The 22,711-nt window shown below is 37.3% G+C and overlaps 2 protein-coding genes across 2 annotated transcripts; both read left to right on the top strand.

Moving 5' to 3' along the window:
• The first annotated feature begins 9,226 nt into the window (after positions 1 to 9,226).
• LOC147292567 (uncharacterized) lies at positions 9,227 to 10,012 on the top strand. Its single transcript, XM_086230883.1, has one exon. The coding sequence runs from the start codon at positions 9,227 to 9,229 to the stop codon at positions 10,010 to 10,012; it is 786 nt and encodes a 261-aa protein (XP_086087009.1).
• Positions 10,013 to 11,188: 1,176 nt separating this feature from the next.
• Positions 11,189 to 14,857, top strand: LOC147292566 (Leucine-rich repeat protein kinase family protein). Its single transcript, XM_086233689.1, has 2 exons — positions 11,189 to 13,564; positions 13,947 to 14,857. Exons 1-2 carry the CDS (start codon positions 11,302 to 11,304, stop codon positions 14,459 to 14,461), a joined length of 2,778 nt encoding a protein of 925 aa, XP_086089815.1. The 5' UTR covers positions 11,189 to 11,301; the 3' UTR covers positions 14,462 to 14,857.
• The last annotated feature ends 7,854 nt before the right edge of the window (positions 14,858 to 22,711 follow it).

Here is a 22,711-nt window from a genome sequence, read left to right as displayed (position 1 = left end):
TATCACAACATGTGATGGTGAGCGTGAATCGTAGTTGATATATTCTAGAAAAGACTTTGAGAAAATGTAGAGGCCAGTTTAGACCCTACAAAAACAACCATAGAAGACAAACATATGTAACTTGGAAACAATATTTATGTTTGAAGAAAAGTTGGATAAATATGTTGTCAATGACCCTACCTCATTTGAGTGCTTGTTGGCAGCTACAATAACCTTTAGCAACCCTACAAAATGAAGGCCTTTGAGTAACCTTCCCACCAGTCTTTGACATTTTGTACTTGCCTACAGTAAAATCAACAAAATATAATTTGATTAATTTTCAGAATTTCTCATTCTAATATAATTATTACCAATTTCAACTTTAATTGTGGACATCATTCATGTATAGTGAATCACATATTAGCACACTAATCCTTGGTTAACTAGAGATGTGTGGCTGTTATATACTCTTGCTCTTTCTGGGACAAGTTTCTGGCCTCTCTGAGCCATCAATAGGTCTAGACCACTGCATCTTTTTGTTGGCTAAGTATCATCATAAGAGTTACATGCCTCTACAATTCATTGTGCCATTAGATTGAACATAATTTTTTCGGCTTCTCTTTCTTGCAACTCGATCAATTGCACAAGCACAAGACGATTAAAATGGGCATGACAAGGCACGAGCACGAAACCGGCTTGCTGACATAAGCACGACATAAATAAATGGGTTGGGTCAGGCCGAAGGTTTTACTCTACCAAGCACGCCGGCATGTCACAACAAAAGCACAAAACAAACCAAACACCACATGAGCACCACATTGGCCCAAATTAGGCACGCCTTATTGAACATTGTTTTTTTCCTTTTTAACAAGATTTCAACAAAGTAATTTAATTATTCAAGAAAAAACATATTAATATTTAATTATAAACATGCAAAAATAACATAAGATAATTTTTCAACTCTTAAAAAAACCAAAGAGAGAAAAGGGCTTATGGCCTGGCCTATTTAAGGCACAACACGAGCACAAATAGGCTCCGGGCCATGGCCGTGCCGGGCCAAGGTCTTAGCTCTTTGGGCCGACAAGAGCGCAACACGATTATTACATGGAACCACACGAAGCACGAATGAGTCTAACTTAAATGGACCAGGACGACCTGTTTGACACCTCTACTGTGGAACCACATTATGCAAGTTGACGTTGTTCTTTGCTTTATTACTTGTTCTGTTTTCCTTACAAGGCTGAGACAAGGTAATGGAGATTTCTACCTAATTTTTGGGCATTTTTGAAAATCGTCTAAGATTTGAAGAGAATCATCATCTTCTTCAGTTTCTTCATCATCATCGTTAGTTTATTCATCATCGTCATCTTCAGTTTATTCATCATCGTCTTCAGTTTCTTCATCATCATCCACATGATAGTCAATCTTCATCTTACTTCGTTCAAATATACAAACTTTAAATTCAGAACTCCCCTCATATCCGAAAACCAGTCGGTGACAACGAGTAAAACTCAGAGAACTCTTGCCAACCCTTGTCAAACCAAACCTCACCATTGTGTCTTGTCACTCTTACTTCCCATCCCGAACCACTTGGAAGCTTAAGATATGCTGATTTTACAAATGGCACCTAAATTTTTATATTGTAGTTTAATAATTGTTTCAATTGTGATTCAATTGCTTAATCTTGTCATACCTAAGAAATCTAATTTATTCCCTCACGTGTCTCTCATGTGCCCCTCATGTGTTTATTTCCATCGAAAAATTTGCATCGTTGGGTAAACTTGACTTTTTTAGATTGAAAAACTTGACGAAATTAAGCAATTGAAACAAGCCTAAATTTTACAAATGGCACCTGTAGTTTGGGTGATATTTCAATGTTACACTTATGGTTCAAAAGTTTTTATTTATACACTTGTCTACAAAATTTTTAATTATATATACACTTGTGGTTTAAACATTTTAGGTATACACTGTGGTTCAATATGTTTTTAATCACACTCATTTTGTCAAATTTTCGATAAAATTCTACCACATGAGCATCATGTCATTGGTAAATTTGTCTTTTCAAGTGGTAATTTATCACTTCCTATATAAAACGGAATTGGGTTGGCCTCTATGACCAATTGCATAAGGCACTTGGTAGAATTTTAATCGGAATTTAACTAAATGAGTGAAATTGATCGAAAACATATAGCAGTAATCTACAAATAATTATAATTATTTAAAAGTTTGACTTTTTCTGTGTCACATATTTTTGGATCGGAAGTAATTTTCTTAGCTTGTATTGTGTTTATATTCATTATGAGTTAAATGCACCATTGGTCCACTTACTTTCACGTTTTTCCCAAATTAGTCCATGATCTTTTTTTTGTACCAAGTTGGTCCACTTTCTTTTCGATGTTTACTTACTTGGTCCATTCTGTCAATTATATTATAAATTCTGATAAAATGAAGGACAAAATTGTCTTGTCATAGTAAATAAATTTGAAATTCTATTTCTAATTTAAAAAATATCAGAACTAAAAATAAAAAATAAAAACCCAATAATTAAATTTTAAAAACAAACAAAAAACATCCCACACCCTTAGATCGATCAACAAAGAAAAATAACAGTCCCCACAATTATGCTTCTTCTTCTTCTTAGTTCGATATGCAATGGGTGTAAAAGTACCAACATCCATTTGTAAATGATGTTTCTCCCCGTTTTTGCTTCCATTGGTTTCAAGGTGATTTTTAGCCTTTGACTCAGACTTCTTTGATTTTGTTATCACCAACTCTAGACTTCTTTGATTTTGTTATCACCAACTCTGTTTCACACTGCTTCCTAACATTCTTAGAATATTCCTGAGCTGAAATTAAACTTCTTCTTCTTCTTCTTCATACATTTGGCTTGCAATTCACACACAAAATTTAAAATTATGCAGTAAACCCAAAATCCATTTAATTGCAATAAACAAAAGTTGCATAAACTCAAAATCCATTTGCAGTAAACCCAAATTCTTCTTGTTGTTTGATCACACCCATAGCCATTACTTTTTTTTTCTTCTTCTTTCTTATTCTGCAACTTCCCATGATCTTCACTCATGCCCAGCTACAAAAATAAAATTAAAATAATTGAAAAAACACAAAAACAAAAGAAGAAGAAACTTAGGTTCCACCCACAACCCGTAGCCCATCCTCCCTCCCCACCACTTCCACCCTCACTTGTAGAAAACAAAAAAAAATTGGGAAAAAAGCAAAGGACAAAAAGAAAAAGAAAAAATCAAACACACTATCCCCTCCCCTCTCCAACCCGTGCCCAGCCCATACCCACCACCCACAACCCTCTATCCACCATCGGCAACTCACCCACCCACCACCCTCCACCCTCTCCCCCCTTTCACTGACCTTCTGCACTGGCCCCACCACCACACCAGGCCAGTGACCCCTCTTCCCCCTCTCCTATTTTCTCTCTCCCTCTATTTTCCCCTGTCTCTATTCTTTTCTTTCTCTGGATGTGCAAATTAATCCAGCTTCGTCTTCTTCATTTGCAGCCAAATCCATTTTCGATCTGCCCCTTTGGCTGAGCGTCAACTTCACCCCATCTCGATCTGCCTCTGCTTCCACCATTGGAGATGAGAAAATGAGATTGAGGGAGGGAAGAGGGGTGGCTGGGGATTTACGATGGGCTTGGTTTCTTTGTTTTTTTCTTTTTTAAATCTAATTATTGGGTTTTTTTTTTAGTTATAATATTTTTCAAATTAGAAATATAATTAAAAATTTATTTAATATTAAAAGACAATTTTGTCCTTCATTTTAACAGAATTTATAACATAATTGACGGAATGGACCAAGTAGGTAAATGTCAAAAAGAAAGTGGACCAACTTGGTACAAAAAAAAAAAATTGTGGACCAACCTGAAAAAAACGTGAAAGTAAGTGAACGATTGGTGCATTTAACTATATTCATTATTGTAGGAATTGGGGGTTTCATCCTAAATTATTTATTTAAAAAAAAAAAAAAAAACCTAAATTTCACTTTTAGTTTTTATAATTTGAGTTAGGTTCTACTTTGATCCATGTAGTTTCATTTATTATGAATTTTGTCTTATAGTTTACAAATTGTTGCAATTCAATGGCACATTAGCATTTTTGTCTATTAATTCATTAAATTGGTCATTAAATCGTTAACGGTATATAAAGTACATGACCAAAATTGAAATGGTTTGTAACGTACATAATCGAAAACATAACAAATTTGATTATTTTATGAACGAAAATGTTAATATATTATTAAATTGCAATGATTTGTAAACTACATAACCAAATCGTAACAATTGAAACTACATAAATCAAAGTAAAATTTAACACAAACTACAGTGATCAAAAATAAACTTTGACCTAAAAAAAATTACTGGCCGACCCACCATTAACCCAACGATGCAAAGCTGAAGCTGGACTGAGCCTTAGAGACCCATTGACCACGACCTGGCACGGCCGGCTCGGCCGGCTTGGCCTGAGAAATGCCCAGCCCAAGTCTTCCGCAAATGGCGTTAAAAATGGAGGCATCCGCATACCAAAGAATAATCAGACGGTGGGTATTGAGTTAAGTCCACGCGTTATCTACTAAGCACCAGTTGTCGTATGGCGGGTCCCACTGCCAATTGAAATCCAGACTATCATTTTGCATCTATGGGCCTCATCAACATGTATCCGTATGACCCCACATAAAGTTTAATAGTTTATTACTGGGGGAAAAAAAAAATTGCTAATTGGTTATTTTTTTTAAGGCAGTATAAAAGAACATAATGCTTGCTATATATATACAAAATGTTTCACATGGTTTTGTTGGGTAAGAAGAAAGGTTTATATTTTAAAGGAATGTAAGTACTAAGTGCTACTTAAATGATGAATTTTATACCAAATCATTCATGTTTCTTATTTCTTAAGGGATTAATTGGAAAATGGATGGCCTTATTATGTCTTCATCATGTACATTGGGTAATAAGAGTACCTTTATCATGAAGGTAAAAGTGTAGTAATTTACTAACCAAAAAACAGTGTAATGGTTTTAAGGGAGACAATTCCTTGATCAAGAATCATGTTTTACTTGGGATTTTTAGCCTCCCTAATATAAATAGCCATTTTTCTTTCAACTAAAATGTACTTAATTGGATACATTTTTCTTTTGATGGCTACTTTTTATTAGAAGTAGAAACACATGTTGGGCTATTAAGTCCACTTTTAGAGCCCTTTGTATAAAAAACTCATCTAAAAAGTTGAATGACAAATAAGTCTACTTCGTATAAATAAGTTCACGTTATTTTTTTTTTCATGGTTTTTTTTTTTAAATTAAGAAAATTTCCAAATTGTCACAGTAACAATGATTACTACTACCAAATAGTAACAATTAATACTGTATTTTTGTAATTTAAATAGTTACTGTTATACAGTAACAATTCTCAAAGGTATTGTAACGCGCTACAGTAACACCGTTACAGTGGTATCTGATTTTTAAAAAGTGGGCCGGTTGGAAATTGGGACTTTCACATTTGAGTTTTTTAAAAACTACTGTTGTCTAAATGGAATTATTAAAAAAAACCCTAATAGTTATAGGTGCTTTAGTGAATAGAAAAAAATACTAACTAGCTACTAGTCTAATAGTATCTCTCTAATGTTAGAGACCCAAATTCAAACCTAATTTTTCCTTGATAAAAAAAGAATAAGAAAACTAATAATAATGTCCACTAGAAATAAAAAAAGTATAATGATAACAATAATATTTTTTTAATTATCCTTCAGAAACTTAATTATGTAATTTCTATATAAACACAAATATTGGTTTTTTTAGAGGGCTGCTATTTGCACACCTTTTTTTTTCTTTTTGCACACCCTTCCTTAAAAAAAAAAAAAACTCAAGGGAAAAGACCTTATAGCCCATCCATTTTTCTTTTTGCACACCCTTCCTAAACAGAAAGAAAAAACACACATACACATATACACAGCCACACACCCATCCCCGATCACCTCCCTCCCCACCTCTCCTCTCTCTGGCACACACCCATCCCCGACCACGCTGAGTAGCCTACCACCACCGGCGACCACCCCACCCCCTCCCTGCCCCTCTCTCCTCTCTCCCTTTCTCTCTCTTGCTCTCTCTTTCCCCAGCCCCACTCTCTCTTCTTTTTCTTCCCCCTACCCCGACCACCTCCCTCCCTCCCCACCCCCACCCTAACCAGACCCACCCCCTCTCTCTTGCCCACTCCACAACTGCTCCTCCAGCTAGCTCACCATCGCGCGCTGGATGGAAGAAAACTTAAAAAAAAAAAAAATTAGAGCGGGTTCGGTGGATCAGTGCCAAACCCGGTGGTTTCGTTCGATAAGTACCACCGAACAATCCTATTCTATTTGGTGGGTACCTGTCGAACGAAACCACCGGGTTCGGCTCTGGTCCGCCGGACCCGCTGCAATTTTTTTTTTTTTATATTTTTGGTTGTCTGCTAGGGTGAGAGGAGAGAGAGAGAGAGAGAGAGAGAGAGAGAGAGAGAGAGAATGTGGTGGTGGCTGTTTTGGCTGTCTGCAGGTGGTGGCTGTTTGTAGGTGGTGCATGCGGGGAGGAGGAGGATGAGGGATTGAGAGGTGGCAAGGAGAGAGGAGTCGGAGAGAAGAGGAGGGGAGGGCTCGGGGGGAGGTGGTTGGGGTGGGGGGAAGAAGAAGAAGAGAAAGGGTGGGGGGTGGGCTTCGATGGTGAAGAAGAAAAAAAAAAACGATGGAGATGAAGTGGAGATGGGGATGGGGATGGGGTGTGTACGCGGGGGGGGGGGGGGGGGAGATGCGGATGGGGTGTGTGGGTGAGGGGAGGGCCTAATGGTCTTTTTTCTTGAGTTTTTTTTTTTTTTCAAAAAGGGTGTGCAAAAAAAAAAATTTAGGGATGTGCAAATAGCAGCCCTTTTTTTTTTATCTGAACGGAATATTGTTTTGATAATTATAGTTATATCTAACAAATAATTGGATTATTAAATAATGTCCAATCTCTGTTACAAGTTTACTTTATTAATAAGGGAATAAGGGATCAGTTAATTAATTGGATGACTAAATCAATTAATCTCACTGATGCATTTGTAATTCTAGTAACCAATTCTCTATGTTTTCTCTTTCAGCAATAATGTTGGAGTTATCTCGGACACTTGGAGTTGGGCGACTCGGCAGAGGCAGTCGGTGATGGATGGAATCAAACAATGCGCTGGGCACCTCTCTACTTGGAGTCAACGGTTTTATGGGACCCGGAAAAAAGCTATCAACCGCCTTCGAACTGAACTGAGACACATCAAGGCACAACCACTGCACGAGGGCTCTTTCCAAAAACAAATGAGAGTTGAACAACAACTGGACACCTTGATAGCTGGGGATGAGACTTACTGGAGACAACGGTCGAGGATTACTTGGCTTACCGAGGGAGATAAAAATACCAGATACTTCCATGCACAGGCCCAGGCACGGGGGAGAAAAAATTCAGTAATGGGACTGCTGGATGATCGGAACAACTGGGTTACGGACTCGAATGTGATTGGTACTATGTTTTGTAATTATTTTTCCACTCTATTCACTTCTACAGGTGGTATTGATATGGAACGATTTCTGGGATTGATTGAACCGAAAGTCACTGCTGAAATGAACCGCCAGCTTATACTTCCATACTCGAAAACAGATATTGAAATGGCACTTAAGCAAATGTACCCCACCAAGGCCCCAGGGATTGACGGAATGCCGGCTCTTTTTTACCAACGCTATTGGCATATTGTTGGTGACGACATCTCCACTTTCTGCTTGCGTATCCTCAATGGCGATGCGAGTGTTCGGGATGTCAATCACACATTGATAGCTTTAATCCCCAAACTTGATGAGCCCAAGCGGGTCACTGAATTCCGGCCCATCAGCCTTTGCACAGTCCTTTACAAACTAGTTGCCAAGGCACTCGCAAACAGACTTAAAGTTTGGCTACCCCATGTTATCTCTGAGAATCAAAGTGCTTTTGTTCCAGGTAGACAGATTTTGGATAATGTGATCGCTGCATTCGAAACCACCCATGCCATCAAGCATACACGAGTGAATGCCACTCTGAAAATGGCCATTAAACTTGATATGGCAAAAGCATATGACCGAGTGGAATGGAACTTTTTAGAGGCGGTTCTACGAAAACTGGGCTTTCATGAGCAGTGGATTAACCGGGTTATGGATTGTCTTACAACGGTGTCATTTTCAGTCCTGTGGCGAGGCAACCCGCTGGGTCTTATCACCCCGAAGCGAGGTCTGAGACAAGGGTGCCCACTCTCGCCATACCTTTTCCTTTTTTGCGGGGAGAGTCTGAGTTTGGCAATTCACCAAGCCGAACACAATGCAAGAATTACGGGTGTCCGAGTTGCTACGAATGCCCCTCCTATAACCCACCTCTTTTATGCGGATGACAGCATACTTTTTCTTGAGGCCACTGTTGAAGCCTGCCTTGCGATCAGGGACATCCTCCATGCTTATGAAGAAATATCGGGACAAAAGGTCAACTATGAGAAGTCGGCTGTATGTTTCAGCCCAAATGCGGATCATCTAATTAAAGTGATCATCTCACAATGTCTACATGTGCCTATCGTCGCCTGCCACGAAAAATACTTAGGCCTTCCTACTGTGGCTGGACGGGAAAAAAAGAAGCTATTTAAAATAGTACAAGATCGGGTTTGGCAACGGGTTCAAGGATGGAAAGAACGCTTCCTCTCACGGGCCGGGAAAGAGGTTCTTATTAAGGCAGTCCTACAGGCGATTCCTACATATTACATGAGTATTTTTCGAATGCCGAACGGGGTCCAAAAAACTATTACTTCTCTTATTGCTCGGTTCTGGTGGGGAAAAGAGAAGTTGACTCGTGGTATCTATTGGGTTAGATGGGACAAGCTCTGCCAACCAAGATGGGAAGGGGGCCTGGGTTTCAGAGAGCTGGGGGTGCTTTAATCGTGCTTTACTTGCAAAACAGTGCTGGCGCCTCATGCTGAATCCACTCTCTTTGGTTAGTCGAGTCATGCAGAGCAAATATTATCCGACCGGTTCTATCCTCTCGGCTGGGCTAGGCACCCAGCCATCTCTTGTTTGGCGGTCACTACATTGGGCATGCACTCTGCTCCACAAAGGCATGCGATGGAGGGTGGGTGATGGCACCTCTATCAGAGTTTATCAAGATGCATGGCTGCCCACCCCTACCACTTTTATGCCCACAATCCCCGATGAGCTTGCCTCCTGATACACGGGTTAAGGATCTCCTCACCTCAACGGGGCTATGGAACATAGCACTGCTTCAGCAACATTTCTGGCCACAAGAGGTGGAGGCAATCATCAGCCTTCCCCTCGGCAGACTGCAACAACCCGATAGATTGTTTTGGCATTATACCAGGGATGGGCGATACAGTGTCCGCAGTGGTTACTGGCTTGATCGAAAATCCTCTGGTAACTTTGATGGCGAGACCTCCAGGAGACAACCACTCCATCGATTCTGGAAGGGTATATGGCAGCTAAAAATCCCGAGCAAAATCAAATTATTCTTATGGAGGTGTTGTCTTGAAGCACTTCCATGTGGGGTGGGTTTATTTAAAAGGAAGCTAATTCAATCCCCTGCCTGCCCCCGCTGCCACTCTGCCTATGAAACGGTTCTTCACAGTATATGGAACTGCCCCAGTGCACAACGCATATGGGCTCTCTCCACCTTCGGTGCCGCTGTTGGGCTACGAATGGATGGGAGATTCATTAGCTTCCTGGAATATGCGCAGACAGTCCTTACAAGGGAGGAACAAACTCTGTTCGCCTACCTATGCTGGGGAATATGGAACTCAAGAAATGCATGGGTGTTCAAGCAGATAGACGAGCGGCCTGAAAGTGTTTATGAACGACTGGTCTCTCTTGCCACTGAGTATGAAACTGCAAACCTAGCCCCGCCCCCCCCCCCCCCACTGTGTCGGTACAACCTCTATGCCGTTGGGAGCCACCACCACTGGCCTGGATCAAAATTAATGTAGATGGCGCCACAGGAAGGGGTGAGGAACGAAGGGGGCTGGGAATGGTCATCAGAGACAGCGAGGGGGCCCTGCTACTTGCGGCGACAAAGCTGGTTTTCGCTCCTCTCGCCGCCCGTACAACAGAACTCATGGCTGCATTGACTGGGTTACAGTTGGCTGCTGACCTGGGCCTCCAGAATATAATCCTTGAACTTGATGCTCAAGGGGTGGTGCAGGACATCAACAGCCAAGACCCATGTATGGCTGCAGACGGTGCGCTAGTGGAAGATGTCAAGACACTGATGAACTGCTTCCCCGCGGCTCGCTGCCAATTTAGACAACGTGACGGCAACAGAGTGGCGCACGCCCTGGCAAAACATGCTTTCTCTTCTTTGCTTTCAAATGTTTGGCTTGACTCTGTATCTGGGCCTCCTTGGCTCTCAGATCTTTTGTATGAAGATTTACTTCATGAATAAATGCCAAACTTATTATTATCAAAAAAAAAATGTTGGAGTTATGATATATATTCACAAAATAATGTACAAGTATTTTATTTTTTAGAAATTTTATTATTTAAAAATGGTTCAAATAAATAAACTACATTATTTAATGAATAAATTTTAGTATTCAATTCCAAATGTTTTTAAGAGCAAAACAAAAAATCTTGATTTAGAAATAGTTTCATCATGTAAGAGTTATCAATTAAACATACATTAAACTAATTGTTATCAAAATTGTCTATTTATTTGTTAATAGTATATGACCAAATGAGTTTTAATTTAATTTATTTTTTAGCAGAGATCATTAAAGAATGATAAAAGAAAATTCTATTATAAGACAACACTATAAAATAAAATATTTTTTAAAAAATCAAATACAAAAGTAAAAAAAGAAATGTAGCTAGCATTTTTCTCCAAACAAACTATACATAACCGAACAAAAAAAATTCTATAAAAACAGAAAATTGTATATTCATGCATAAAAGAAGGGAAAATACTAAGAGTGTTAATTTTAGGTGTCATCATTTTACTTGTCATGGTAATTTTTTTTTTTTTTTAATTTTTAATTTTTTTTTTAGTGTCCGATCCATAACGTAAGTTCAGAAAAAAAAATCGGAATCCACCGCAAAATAAGACTATGTTTGATTAGCGTGAGCAACTCTGTCACCCTAGCACAGCTCATTCCCCAACAAAAAGCACCCTTCCCCTGCTTCCCCTTTGTTGTCTGTACAAAACCGCCATTCACTCCTAAAACCAAAGAAAAACAAACCCATCTCTCTCTCTCAAACCCAGAAAAAAAAAAACCCAGAAATGGGTAAGCTCAAAACCCTCTTTCTAGCCTTCTCTCTCCTCCTCCTCCTCACCACCACCACCACCACAGCAGACGACTCAGCCGTAATGTCAAAGCTGCTGGAGAACCTGAAGCCAAAACCCAGCGGCTGGTCCTCCACCACAGACTACTGCAAATGGGAAGGAGTCAAATGTGACTCTTCCAACAGAGTCACCTCCATAGACTTAGCCTCTCAATCCCTCTCAGGCTCTCTCCCTCCAAACCTCAACTCTCTCTCTCTGCTCACCACCCTCTCACTCCAAAGCAACTCTCTTTCTGGCTCCTTCCCAGCCTTGGCCAACCTCACATCTCTCCAAGAAGTCTTCATTGACACCAACAATTTCACTTCCATTCCTTCTGGGTGTTTCCAAGGACTCACCAGCTTGCAGACCTTGAGCATCAGCCAAAACATCAACCTTGACCCTTGGACCTTCCCCACTGAGCTCACCCAAGCTTCAAGCTTGGTCACTTTGACTGCAGGTAATGCAAATTTATATGGGTCTTTGCCTGATGTCTTTGATTCGTTCCCAAACTTGCAGAATGTGAGACTTTCTTACAATAATCTTACTGGGCCTTTGCCCAATAGCTTTGCTGGATCTGGGATTCAAAACCTCTGGCTTAACAATCAGCTAGTTGGGTTTTCTGGTACCATTGAAGTTCTTTCAAGCATGACCCAGTTGTCCCAGGTCTGGCTCCATAAGAACCAGTTCACTGGTCCGATTCCAGACCTCTCAAAGTGTGAAACTTTGTTTGATCTTCAGCTTCGTGATAACCAGCTTTCGGGTATTGTGCCGGCCACTTTGATGTCCGCAACTGCTTTGCAGAACGTTTCTCTGGACAACAACAAGCTGCAGGGTCCTCTGCCTGTGTTTGATCCCAAAGTGAAAGCCACTTTTGCTGGGACTAATAGCTTTTGTAAAGACACTGTAGGAGCTTGTGATGCTCAGGTCACTACTTTGCTCGAGGTTGCAGGGGCTTTGGGGTACCCAATTTTGCTGGCTGATTCTTGGGATGGAAACAATGCTTGCCAAAGCTGGAGCTTCATTGTTTGTGATGCGCAGGGAAATGTTATCACAGTGAATTTTGAGAAGAAGCATTTCAATGGGACCATTTCGCCTGCATTTGCCAATCTGACATCGCTGAAAAATTTGATGTTGAGTAATAACAACTTGACGGGGGTGATTCCGGATAGGTTGACAAGCTTGCCTCAGCTTCAGCTTTTTGATGTTTCCAATAACAATCTGAGTGGGGAAATTCCGAAATTTGCATCTACCGTTAAGTTAACTACCACTGGTAACCTCTTGCTTGGAAAACCAATTCCGAGCTCTGGAGGTGGAGGGACTCCGTCCGGGTCTGGTTCGAATGCAACTACACCTGGTGGGAGTCCAGCTCAGGGAGCGAATGGTTCTCCGGTGTCACCTGGTATGATTGCTGGTATAGTTATTGCTGTTATTATTTTCGTTGTGGTGGTATTGTTTGTGTCCATCAAATGTTATGTTAGTAAAAAGCATAGGAAATTCGGAAGGGTGGATAATCCAATGACTGGGATCGAAATTGCCAAGAGTGATGTGATGAGTAGTGCAAATGGGTATAACGGAGTTGCAAGTGATCTGCATAGCCAGAGCAGTGGTGACCGCAGTGAGGTTCATGTTTTTGAGGGTGGAAATGTTGCAATTTCTATCCAAGTTCTTAGACAAGTGACGAATAACTTTAGTGAGGATAATATATTGGGTAGAGGCGGATTTGGAGTTGTTTACAAAGGTGAATTGCATGATGGGACTAAAATTGCTGTTAAAAGGATGGAATCTGTGGCAGTAGGAACTAAAGGATTGAATGAGTTTCAGGCAGAAATTGCAGTCCTCACTAAGGTCAGGCATAGACATCTGGTTGCTCTTTTAGGATCCTGCATCAATGGCAATGAGAGGCTTCTGGTATACGAGTACATGCCACAAGGGACATTGACACAGCACTTGTTTGATTGGCGCGAGAATGGGGTACCTCCTCTTACTTGGAAGCAGAGAGTGACAATAGCATTGGATGTGGCAAGAGGAGTCGAATATCTGCACAGCTTAGCTCAACAAAGTTTCATTCACAGAGATTTAAAGCCCTCAAACATACTTCTTGGGGATGACATGAGGGCCAAGGTTGCTGACTTTGGTTTGGTTAAAAATGCCCCCGACGGGAAGTATTCTGTTGAAACACGGTTGGCAGGGACATTTGGGTATCTTGCACCAGAATATGCAGGTAAGAAAAACCCTTCAATTTCTGTCTTTTCATGTCTTAATTGAAAGAATTAATTATGGCATTTCCTAAGCTTTAAGCATGCATATGTATCAGCCTTTTTGTAACGAGATTTTAGAACTCCAAAAGAGGACTGATAATTTATTGTACTAGAATGCACTAGGAATGGATGCTACTATTGCCGTAATTTGGTTTAGTTCATCCTTCAATAAGGATAACATGTCATTTGGTTTAATTTGCAACTTATCTTGGTCAATTTTTCCTTGTAAGAACTTTGTCAACTTTTTTTTTCACTTTGAATTAATTATGAATTCACTTTGCTCTATGATAGTTATGTAGTTATGCTAGAATATTGATGTGATTGAATCTATGTTTTTATAATCAGCTACCGGCAGAGTGACAACAAAAGTAGATGTTTATGCATTCGGAGTGGTGTTGATGGAGCTGATGAGCGGTAGAAAAGCCCTAGATGATACCATGCCAGATGAAAGGGCTCATTTGGTCTCATGGTTCCGCAGAGTCCTTGTCAACAAGGAAAACATTCCAAAGGCTATTGACCAAACTATTGACCCTGATGAGGAGACAATGGAGAGTATATACAAAGTTGCTGAGCTGGCGGGACACTGCACTGCTCGGGAGCCATACCAGAGACCAGACATGGGTCATGCAGTCAACATCTTGGGTCCTCTTGTTGAGCACTGGAAACCTACCTGCCATGACGAAGAAGAAAACAGTGGCATTGACCTGCACATGAGCCTTCCTCAAGCATTGCAAAGATGGCAAGCCAATGAAGGTACTTCCAGGATGTTTGATGATATGTCTGTCTCTCAAACTCAATCAAGCATCCCCTCAAAACCTTCCGGATTTGCTGACTCATTCGATTCAATGGATTGTCGATAAAAATATAATGAAAGATCAAAACACTTTCCAAACCATAGAGAAAGAGACCCAAAAAGGTTGGGTGAGGAGGGTACCAGTAAAAAAGAGAAAACAGGTAATGCATCAAGCAGTTTTGATCCGAGCGGATCACCCGTGTATCACAGATTTCTTGTATTTATTGTTTTTGCTTGTTCTTTCCATGATCTTTATCCAAGCTAGACCTCATGCTTGCATGAACCTGTAAAAACTTTCTGTTGTTGATTCTTTGATAGCTAACAGATTGATTTGGTGATGATGATCAGAAAGAAAAATTAAAGAAATGAAAGAAAGTTGTATGATATTCTTTTACAATACTCATTAAAGGTATTATTTGTTTATTACTTTGAATCATGTCCGTTGGGTGGACTCTTTGAATGACATTTGCTTTGTTCTTTCGACAATTCATCCATTGCGTTTGATCTGCTTAAATGATTTTAAACGGTTCCTTGATCTGCTTAAATGATTTTAAACGATTCCACAGGCTGTGTAACAACAGGGCTGCTTAGGATCCCAGTTATACCAGCATTATTCAATGATTAAAAAAAAGAAAAAGATTTTGGTTAATACATAAAGGGGTAGGTTGATGATTGGATATATGCTGGAGAGATTACTTGTGCATATATGTTTGTATATAGTACTTTTATAATTTATAGTGAATTTGGTGGGGTTGTAGGTGTAAGTAATTGCACATGGGAAGGAGAGGATTAGAAGGATGCATGTTATGTTAGGTTGCTTGAAAAGTGGACGTTTTACTTGAAGATGACTTTTGTAGTGCTGCACATGTTGTAGGGACCTTAACTTCATTATATTAAATATCATATCTTTCCTTTTCTTTTCATGTGAAGTGATGGTTAAATTTAGAGACGTGAGGGGGGATATAGAGACCAATCTGGTTGATTATTCCTTATTTATATGTAATGACAATGACAAGGATTTTGTGGTTGAACGTCATAGCCAGATGGTTGATGTATTAGCATATAGGAGAATTCTTTAATGAGAATGTGGGGGAATGATTCGCACTGTCTATTTGTTAGGTTTACTTTAAAAGATCATTTATGCAAAACTCAATAGATTTTTAACTAATCAAGTCATTTAATTGTCATCAAATGAATAGTCAAACTCAGTGATTGGCTAAACAATTTTTAATTTGATTAATTTCTTATATGATGATACTTTAAATGAGTATTTAAAAAAGAAACAAGTTGAATTATGAGAGAGTGTAATGAGATGAATCTCAACAATGTGGTCCTGTAATTGGACTCTTAGCGTATGGTTTTTTAAGAAATTGATATATAATTCAGAATTGGGATTACTTGTTTGTTTTCTAAATTTGTTTTTGTTCAACCTTTAATTTTAGTCATATATTATAAACATGAGAGTGTAAGCTAAAGAGGTAATTGATTCATATTTCTTTTTTTAATTTATTTAGTGAAAACGAAATATGTATTAAAATATCAAAGCATTCCGAGATCCTCTTAGAGGAGCGTTCTGAATATAATTAGGTGGCCTGCTTGAAGGGAAATATGATTCAAGGAGATCTGCAAGGAACACAAGACTGCCATTATGAATCACATTTTTTAGCGTATATGAGATTGCATTTATGGACTCATAATTAACCCTTAAATTTGTAATAGATGACTAAAACTAAAATATAGTAGAAATTCCAAATTAAATTGCAGTGGCTGTAAATTATTGATAGATTGGTGAATCACTAAATTCACACCTAAAAATCACATGAGCACATTTATAACCCAAACAAGGTGCCTTATATTCTTACTCAAGTTTGATAAAATGTTACGATAATTTAGAATACGTACGTGCACAGAAAAGGACAATGATCTGTTACTAAAATTAGGTTGCATCATGTGCAAACCCATTCGATGTCATATTCGACAGATGTGGGTTCAACTGCTTTACTTGCTCCTCCACAAAACCATTTTGGCGTTGGCAGTGCTTGCCTTTCCAAACTTACAAAAAGTTGAGTTAGGAATCTCCTATATTTTTTAAGAAACATCATGATCCAAGTTAAGAAACTAATAAGATTTTCTAGTGATCTTTGCTTTTTGTATATGTTGTGCTATTTCTAAAATTATGTTGTTTTGAGTTCAAAAACTAAGGCCATCTCCAGGTGGTAATTAAATGAAATGGATAAAGCGATGCTCAAATATGTTATGAGTTTTAGCTTGAATAGTATAATTCAGAAAATTAAGTCATATTTAAGCTATTTGAATATAAAATTTAATATTTAAATGTAAACATGAAATCAACACCGAAAAATAAGCAAAACATGGAGCTCCATCAAATTAACCCTCCAAGTCTTCAATTTCATTATATAATAAATTACTCTCAAGTCTTGTTATTGAAAGATTTTTAACTAGAAATCCAGCCAAATAAAAAATTAAATTCAAGCTCATTTTGCATTTGCATATTTTTAGGTTGCAGATGCATATTTGTAGGTTGCAGATGCATCTTTTTAGGTTACCGATGTCTTTTTTAGTTACCGATGCATCTTTTTAGATTACAGATGTCATGTTTTAGGTTGTAAATGCAAGTTATATGTTGTAGATGCAGCTTTCAAATACATGTTAGGTTGCAGATGCATCTGTTCCATCGAGCGCTCCGTGAACAGTTTGAGTTTTTACTTAATTTTTTGGACCGGCTGAGATTTGAGTTAAATTTATTTCTCATTTTAAGTTTCTAATTAAAGCACCCTCGATTCTAAACCTAGATTTTGACATTAAAAAGTACCAAAAACATTTTGCCTACAAGTCTCATTTTAAGTATCAACCTTTGTTGGCTTTAATATTAACTTTGGTCTTTACACCTTACTCGTTTACTTTTACTTTATTCTTTTTTCTCTCTTGTTTGGGAAGGAGAGGAGGTGGCATATATATTTTGACAAACACTTTAACAAATGTTTTGAGCTTTTAGATCTTAAAAATTCAAAGGTCTAAAAAAAGACTGATGCATAAGGTATCTACTCATTAAATGATACGGCATCTAAAGTGGAGTATAATTTATACAAAAAATAAAATAAAATTTTAAAATAAGAGAAACTTAAAAAAAAAAAAAAAAAAAAAGGGAGGGGGAGATCTATCAGACCCTTCTCCTTCTCCCTCCCTATCACCCAGTACATCATCGCCGGTCCGCCATTGTCGTCGGCCACCATGATGTTGACTGAATCCAAATGGCATCTTCAGCATCCAACGCCAAGAGTGTTTTGTGACAGATTTTCCGTCACTGGGAAGTGAGAAAGATGGAGAAAGAACAGAGAAAAGAGGGGTTTTGAGGAGGAAGAAGGGAAAGGGGGAGGAAGGAGGGGGTCTATCTGTTGTTGATGTTCTTTTTAGGTATTTTCTGTTTTTTTTAATGGGTTGAATTTTTTAGGCATAAATTCAATTTAGACACATAACTATATAAGCTATTTCAACGGGGTCCATGAACTTTAAAATATTTCAAATATACACCCGATCTATTATCTAAATTGAAAAATGAATTTCTGTCCATTGATTCGTTGAGAGATCAGTTAAATGACAGCTTGACTTTTGCTAACCAGGATTACTTGACAACGTGGCGCTATTCAGCAAACATTTCTCGCCAAATGAGCGACATGGGCCCACAATTTAATAATAATAGAGAGAGTGAGAGTTTGTGGGCCCGTGCCAGGGGTTAGGTGGACCCGTGTCGCTCATTTCCCGCCAAATGAGCGACACAGGTCCACCTAACCCCTGACACAGGTCCACAAAGTCATCATCTCTTTCTCGCTCGTTGAACACAAGTGAGAGATTTATATTCGAATTTGGGGGAAACGTAATGTTTTTTGGAGACTAAATGATCAGGAGAGCGTTCGACGAGCGGGAAAGAGGTGATGGGTGTGTGGGCCCGTGTCAAGTGGACATGTGTTGCTCATTTGGCGAGAAATTGCTGAGTTGGTGCCACGTCGCCAATTAATCCCCGTTAGCAAAAGCTAAGCTGACATTTAACTGATCTCTCAATAAATCGATGGACGGAATTTCATTTTTCAATTTACATAATAAATCAGGTGTATATTTGAAATATTTGAAAGTTCGTGGACCCCTTGAAATAACATATATAGTTATGTTTCTAAATTAAATTTATGCCAATTTTTTATTATAAACCCTGGCATCTTCTTCTCCCTCCTCCATTCTTCTTCCTCCCCCTTTCCCTTCTTCTTCCTGCCCCTTTTTCTTCTTCTTCTTCTTCTTCTTCTTCTTATTCCTCCCCCTTTGAGGATCGGTCCACTTCGAGTTCAAAGGTGTTCATGTGTCGATTTTGTGGTGGCCTGCTATGGTGATGGACCTGGCGATGATGTGCTGCTATGATGGTGACGGACCTGCTATGATTTTTATTTTTATTTTTCAGTTTCTCTTATTATTATTATTTTTTATTAATTATACTCCACATAAGATGTCATATCATTTAATGAATAAATACCTTATACATTAGTCTTTTTTAGACCCTTGGATCTTCTAAGATCTAAAGGCTCAAAAACATTTGTAAAAGTGTTTGTCAAAATATATGTCTCATGATCCTATGCCACACACACACACACATATATATATATATATATACAGACTCCTTCTATTGAGATATACCTCAACTTATTTATGTTGAGGTATGACCTTGTTGGGGCCCACACGAGTCGTTTTGTGTCAATCCGAACCGTTGGCAAGGATCATCTTCATTGATAGATCATCCTTGCAAAAAATTAGTCAAATCGAAAATCATTTGTCTATCTAACTTTGATAAAACAAATGGACGGTTTCATAAAAAATATTTGATTCGTTCATTTATTTGATCAAAGTTAGATAGGCAAATGATTTCCGATTTGGCTAATTTTTTGCAAGGATGATCTATCAATGGAGATGTAAAAATGAACGGTTCGGATCGACGCAAAACGACTCGTGTGGGCCCTAATAGGGTATACCTTAACATAAATAAGGTGAGGTATACCTCAATAGAAGGAGCTTATATATATATATATATATAAAATGCTCTAAAATTAACTGGTTAGCAAGTTAATACAAAGCTAACTACCTTGTTGGGCCCATTGCACAATGTAATCTCAAAATCCAAACCATCTATTTTTGAGACCCTACTTCAAAGATCATCTCTATAAAAAATCTCCAGAATCAGAAGTCATTTAGTCATTTGATTATGATAACAATTATTCATATGCTTTTATCGAAAACAATGATCGTCTATTTATTTTATCACAATTAGATGATTAAATGATTTCTAATGTAGTTGATTTTTTATAATGATGATCTTTGAAATATAACTTAAAAAATAGACGGTTCGGATTATGAGATTAGTTATGTAATAGGCCCAAAACATAGTTAATTTCGTATTAACTTGCAAATTGGTTAGCTTTAGAGCACTCCTATATATATATACAAAAGAATGCTTTAAAACTAACTTGTTAGTAAGTTCATACAAAGCTAACTAACATATTGGACCCACTGCACAATATAATTTCAAAATCCAAACCGTCTATTTTTTAGGCCTTACTTCAAAGATCATCCTTATAAAAAATCTCCAAAATCGGAAGTCATTTAATCATTTGATTATAACAACAACTATTTATATGTTTTTATCGAAAACACTGATCGTCTATTTATTTGATCTAAATTAGATGACTAAATGATTTCCGATTTAATTGATTTTTTGCAATGATGATCTTTGAAATATGACCTAAATAATTGAAAGTTCGGATTATGAGATTAGTTATGTGGTGGTCCCAAAAGCATGGTTAGCTTCGTATTAACTTGCTAACCAGTTAGTTTTAAAGTACTCATATATATATATATATATATAGTCATTCTTTCTATTTCTGAAAGACGTCTGTTTTTTAATACCTCATGTCTCTATTCAAGACATGACTTTTACTTTGTGTCAACTGAGGACTGAAACTTTCATTTTGTGTTAATTAAGGACCCTGTTTTTTTTGTTTTTTTTTTTTATAGTTTTTATTTCAACTTTGGTCTAACATTGGACCCAACAAACCGTCACCAAATTCAGCAAACTTATAATAGGTTTAAAGCTATACATCTCCTCTTTACAATCATATAAAGATCATCCAAATCGGACCTCTTACAACTCCAAATAATCGGCCCCAAATTAGGGTATCCGAAACTGTAAAGTTTTCCAGATATTTTCTCAATGGTTTGATTTGACAATTTTGGGTACCTTATTTTGGGGCCGATTATCTAGAGTTGTAAATGTTTGATTTGAGTGATCTTTATATGGTTGTAAAGAGAAGATACATAGCTTTAAACTCAATATAAGTTTGCTGAATTTGGTAGAGGTTTGATGGGTCCAATGTCTGACCAAAGTTGAGATAAAAACTGAAAGAAAAAAAAAAAGCATGGTCCTTAATTGACACAAAATGAAACTTTCAGTCCTCAATTGACACAAAGTAAAATTCATGACCTGAATAGAGACATGAGATATAATTTGAGTCCTTTAACTAAAATTATCCATATATTTTATAGCTTTTTTTTTTTTTTTTCATCATTTGATCTTATTTTTAGCAGGGTTTAATACTTTAGGGTATAAATCATTAAGCAAGATATGTTCCTCAGTTTTAACTCTTATGGTTTTGAGCTCTTATTTCTTGGTTATATTTCAGATTTTAATTCTCGAGTTTTGAGTTACTATCCTAAACTTGAGAGTTAACTCATGAGTTAAAACCTACAAATACCTCGAACAATAATTTCATACCTTAAAAATTTAAAATATAGAACCATATACATTAAAATGTTGAATTTTGTCAAAAATAGCCTAAAAATGGAACAATATCATAAAAATACTCATGCTCATTCTTTAACTAAAGAACTGACGTCCTAATAAAAGTATGTATATATATATATATTTGTCTCTGATAATTCTTATGTATTGAAAATTTTTTTTACACCCAAATTATTCCCACCATGTTTTTTTAAAAAAAATCTATTTGTGGAAAATATCGGGCATGTTGTAGAATATAAGCCTATAAAGACTTTATAATTTATTTTTGTTACAAAACAAGAGATATTTATAGTAAACATGTACAAGAGATTGACTTGAGCCCAAAGTAATACAAACGTAATATACAAGAAAACCTAACCATGCTAAGAACCTAGCGCTACCATAGTCCTTTCATTAACAGGGTTTAGGGTTTAGGGTTTAGGGTGTAACTCTGTGAGAGTTACATACGGCGTTAGGAAAAAATTGCATGAGTTTATGAGTGAAATTTATAATTTGTTTTTTTTGCTTTTTGCTAATTTACTTTCTATTTATTTTACACCCTCTAATGTTAAATAAACCCACCTAATGTTTCCAAATAATGTTCCCCTAATGATAAATAAACTCAACTTAAAAAAAGACACTCAAATTGACACCAAAAAAAAAAAAAAAAGAGGTGTTAAGTGTACATGAGGCGTTGTATAGTGACGATAGCCACTGTTCGACAATAACTCTGCATCGATAGTTCTTATTCAACAGTAACTTTAACATGGCAAGGGTTGTTGTGACTCCAATGGTGATTTTTTGTGTTTTATGTTGTTATTTAAGAACTTTTGACTTGTTTATATAAGAAAAAAAAAATACTATAAGTATCATGTTTTTGCCTTTTTTATAGTTGTTTTTCCACAGTGAGTATAGTCATTGTTTAATAGTTGCAACATTGTAAAACACAGGGAACAAACTCTTCGTGGACTGGGCTCTGCCCAACGCATTTTTTCATTAAAGCGAATGGCTTTTCACCAATTCTTTGAAGGTTGCCGGCCTATCATGGTATTTTCCACAATGAGCTTTGAAAAAAAAAAACCCTATTTTTAATGATTTGTAAATAGTGAATTATTATTTTATAAGAAGTGAACGATCAATAAATTGATTTAGAAATATGAAAACTCAGTCTTAACCTTTTTTTTCCCACAAAATATATGGGTCAATCAAAAAGCAATAACTAATAAATAAATAGAGTTATATAGTAACTTAGTATATGAGCTTGTCTTAAACAAATATTGTATGACATACAAACATATTTAATGTTTAACAAATTTATATTAAAGTATAAAAAAATAAATCTGTCAAAATTAAAAAATTAAACATATATTTATATATTATACGTCTCTTTGTAACATATAATTTTTTCTTACTCTAGAATCGTGATATGGTCTTATTACATAAACTAATTGAGTTAGAATCACGAAAACAAAACCACATAAA

This window comes from Dryas octopetala, chromosome 2 (assembly GCF_963921425.1).
Source record: "Dryas octopetala chromosome 2, drDryOcto1.1, whole genome shotgun sequence".
Classification (NCBI taxonomy): Eukaryota; Viridiplantae; Streptophyta; class Magnoliopsida; order Rosales; family Rosaceae; genus Dryas; species Dryas octopetala.
This window is presented reverse-complemented; position numbering and strand designations above follow the sequence as displayed.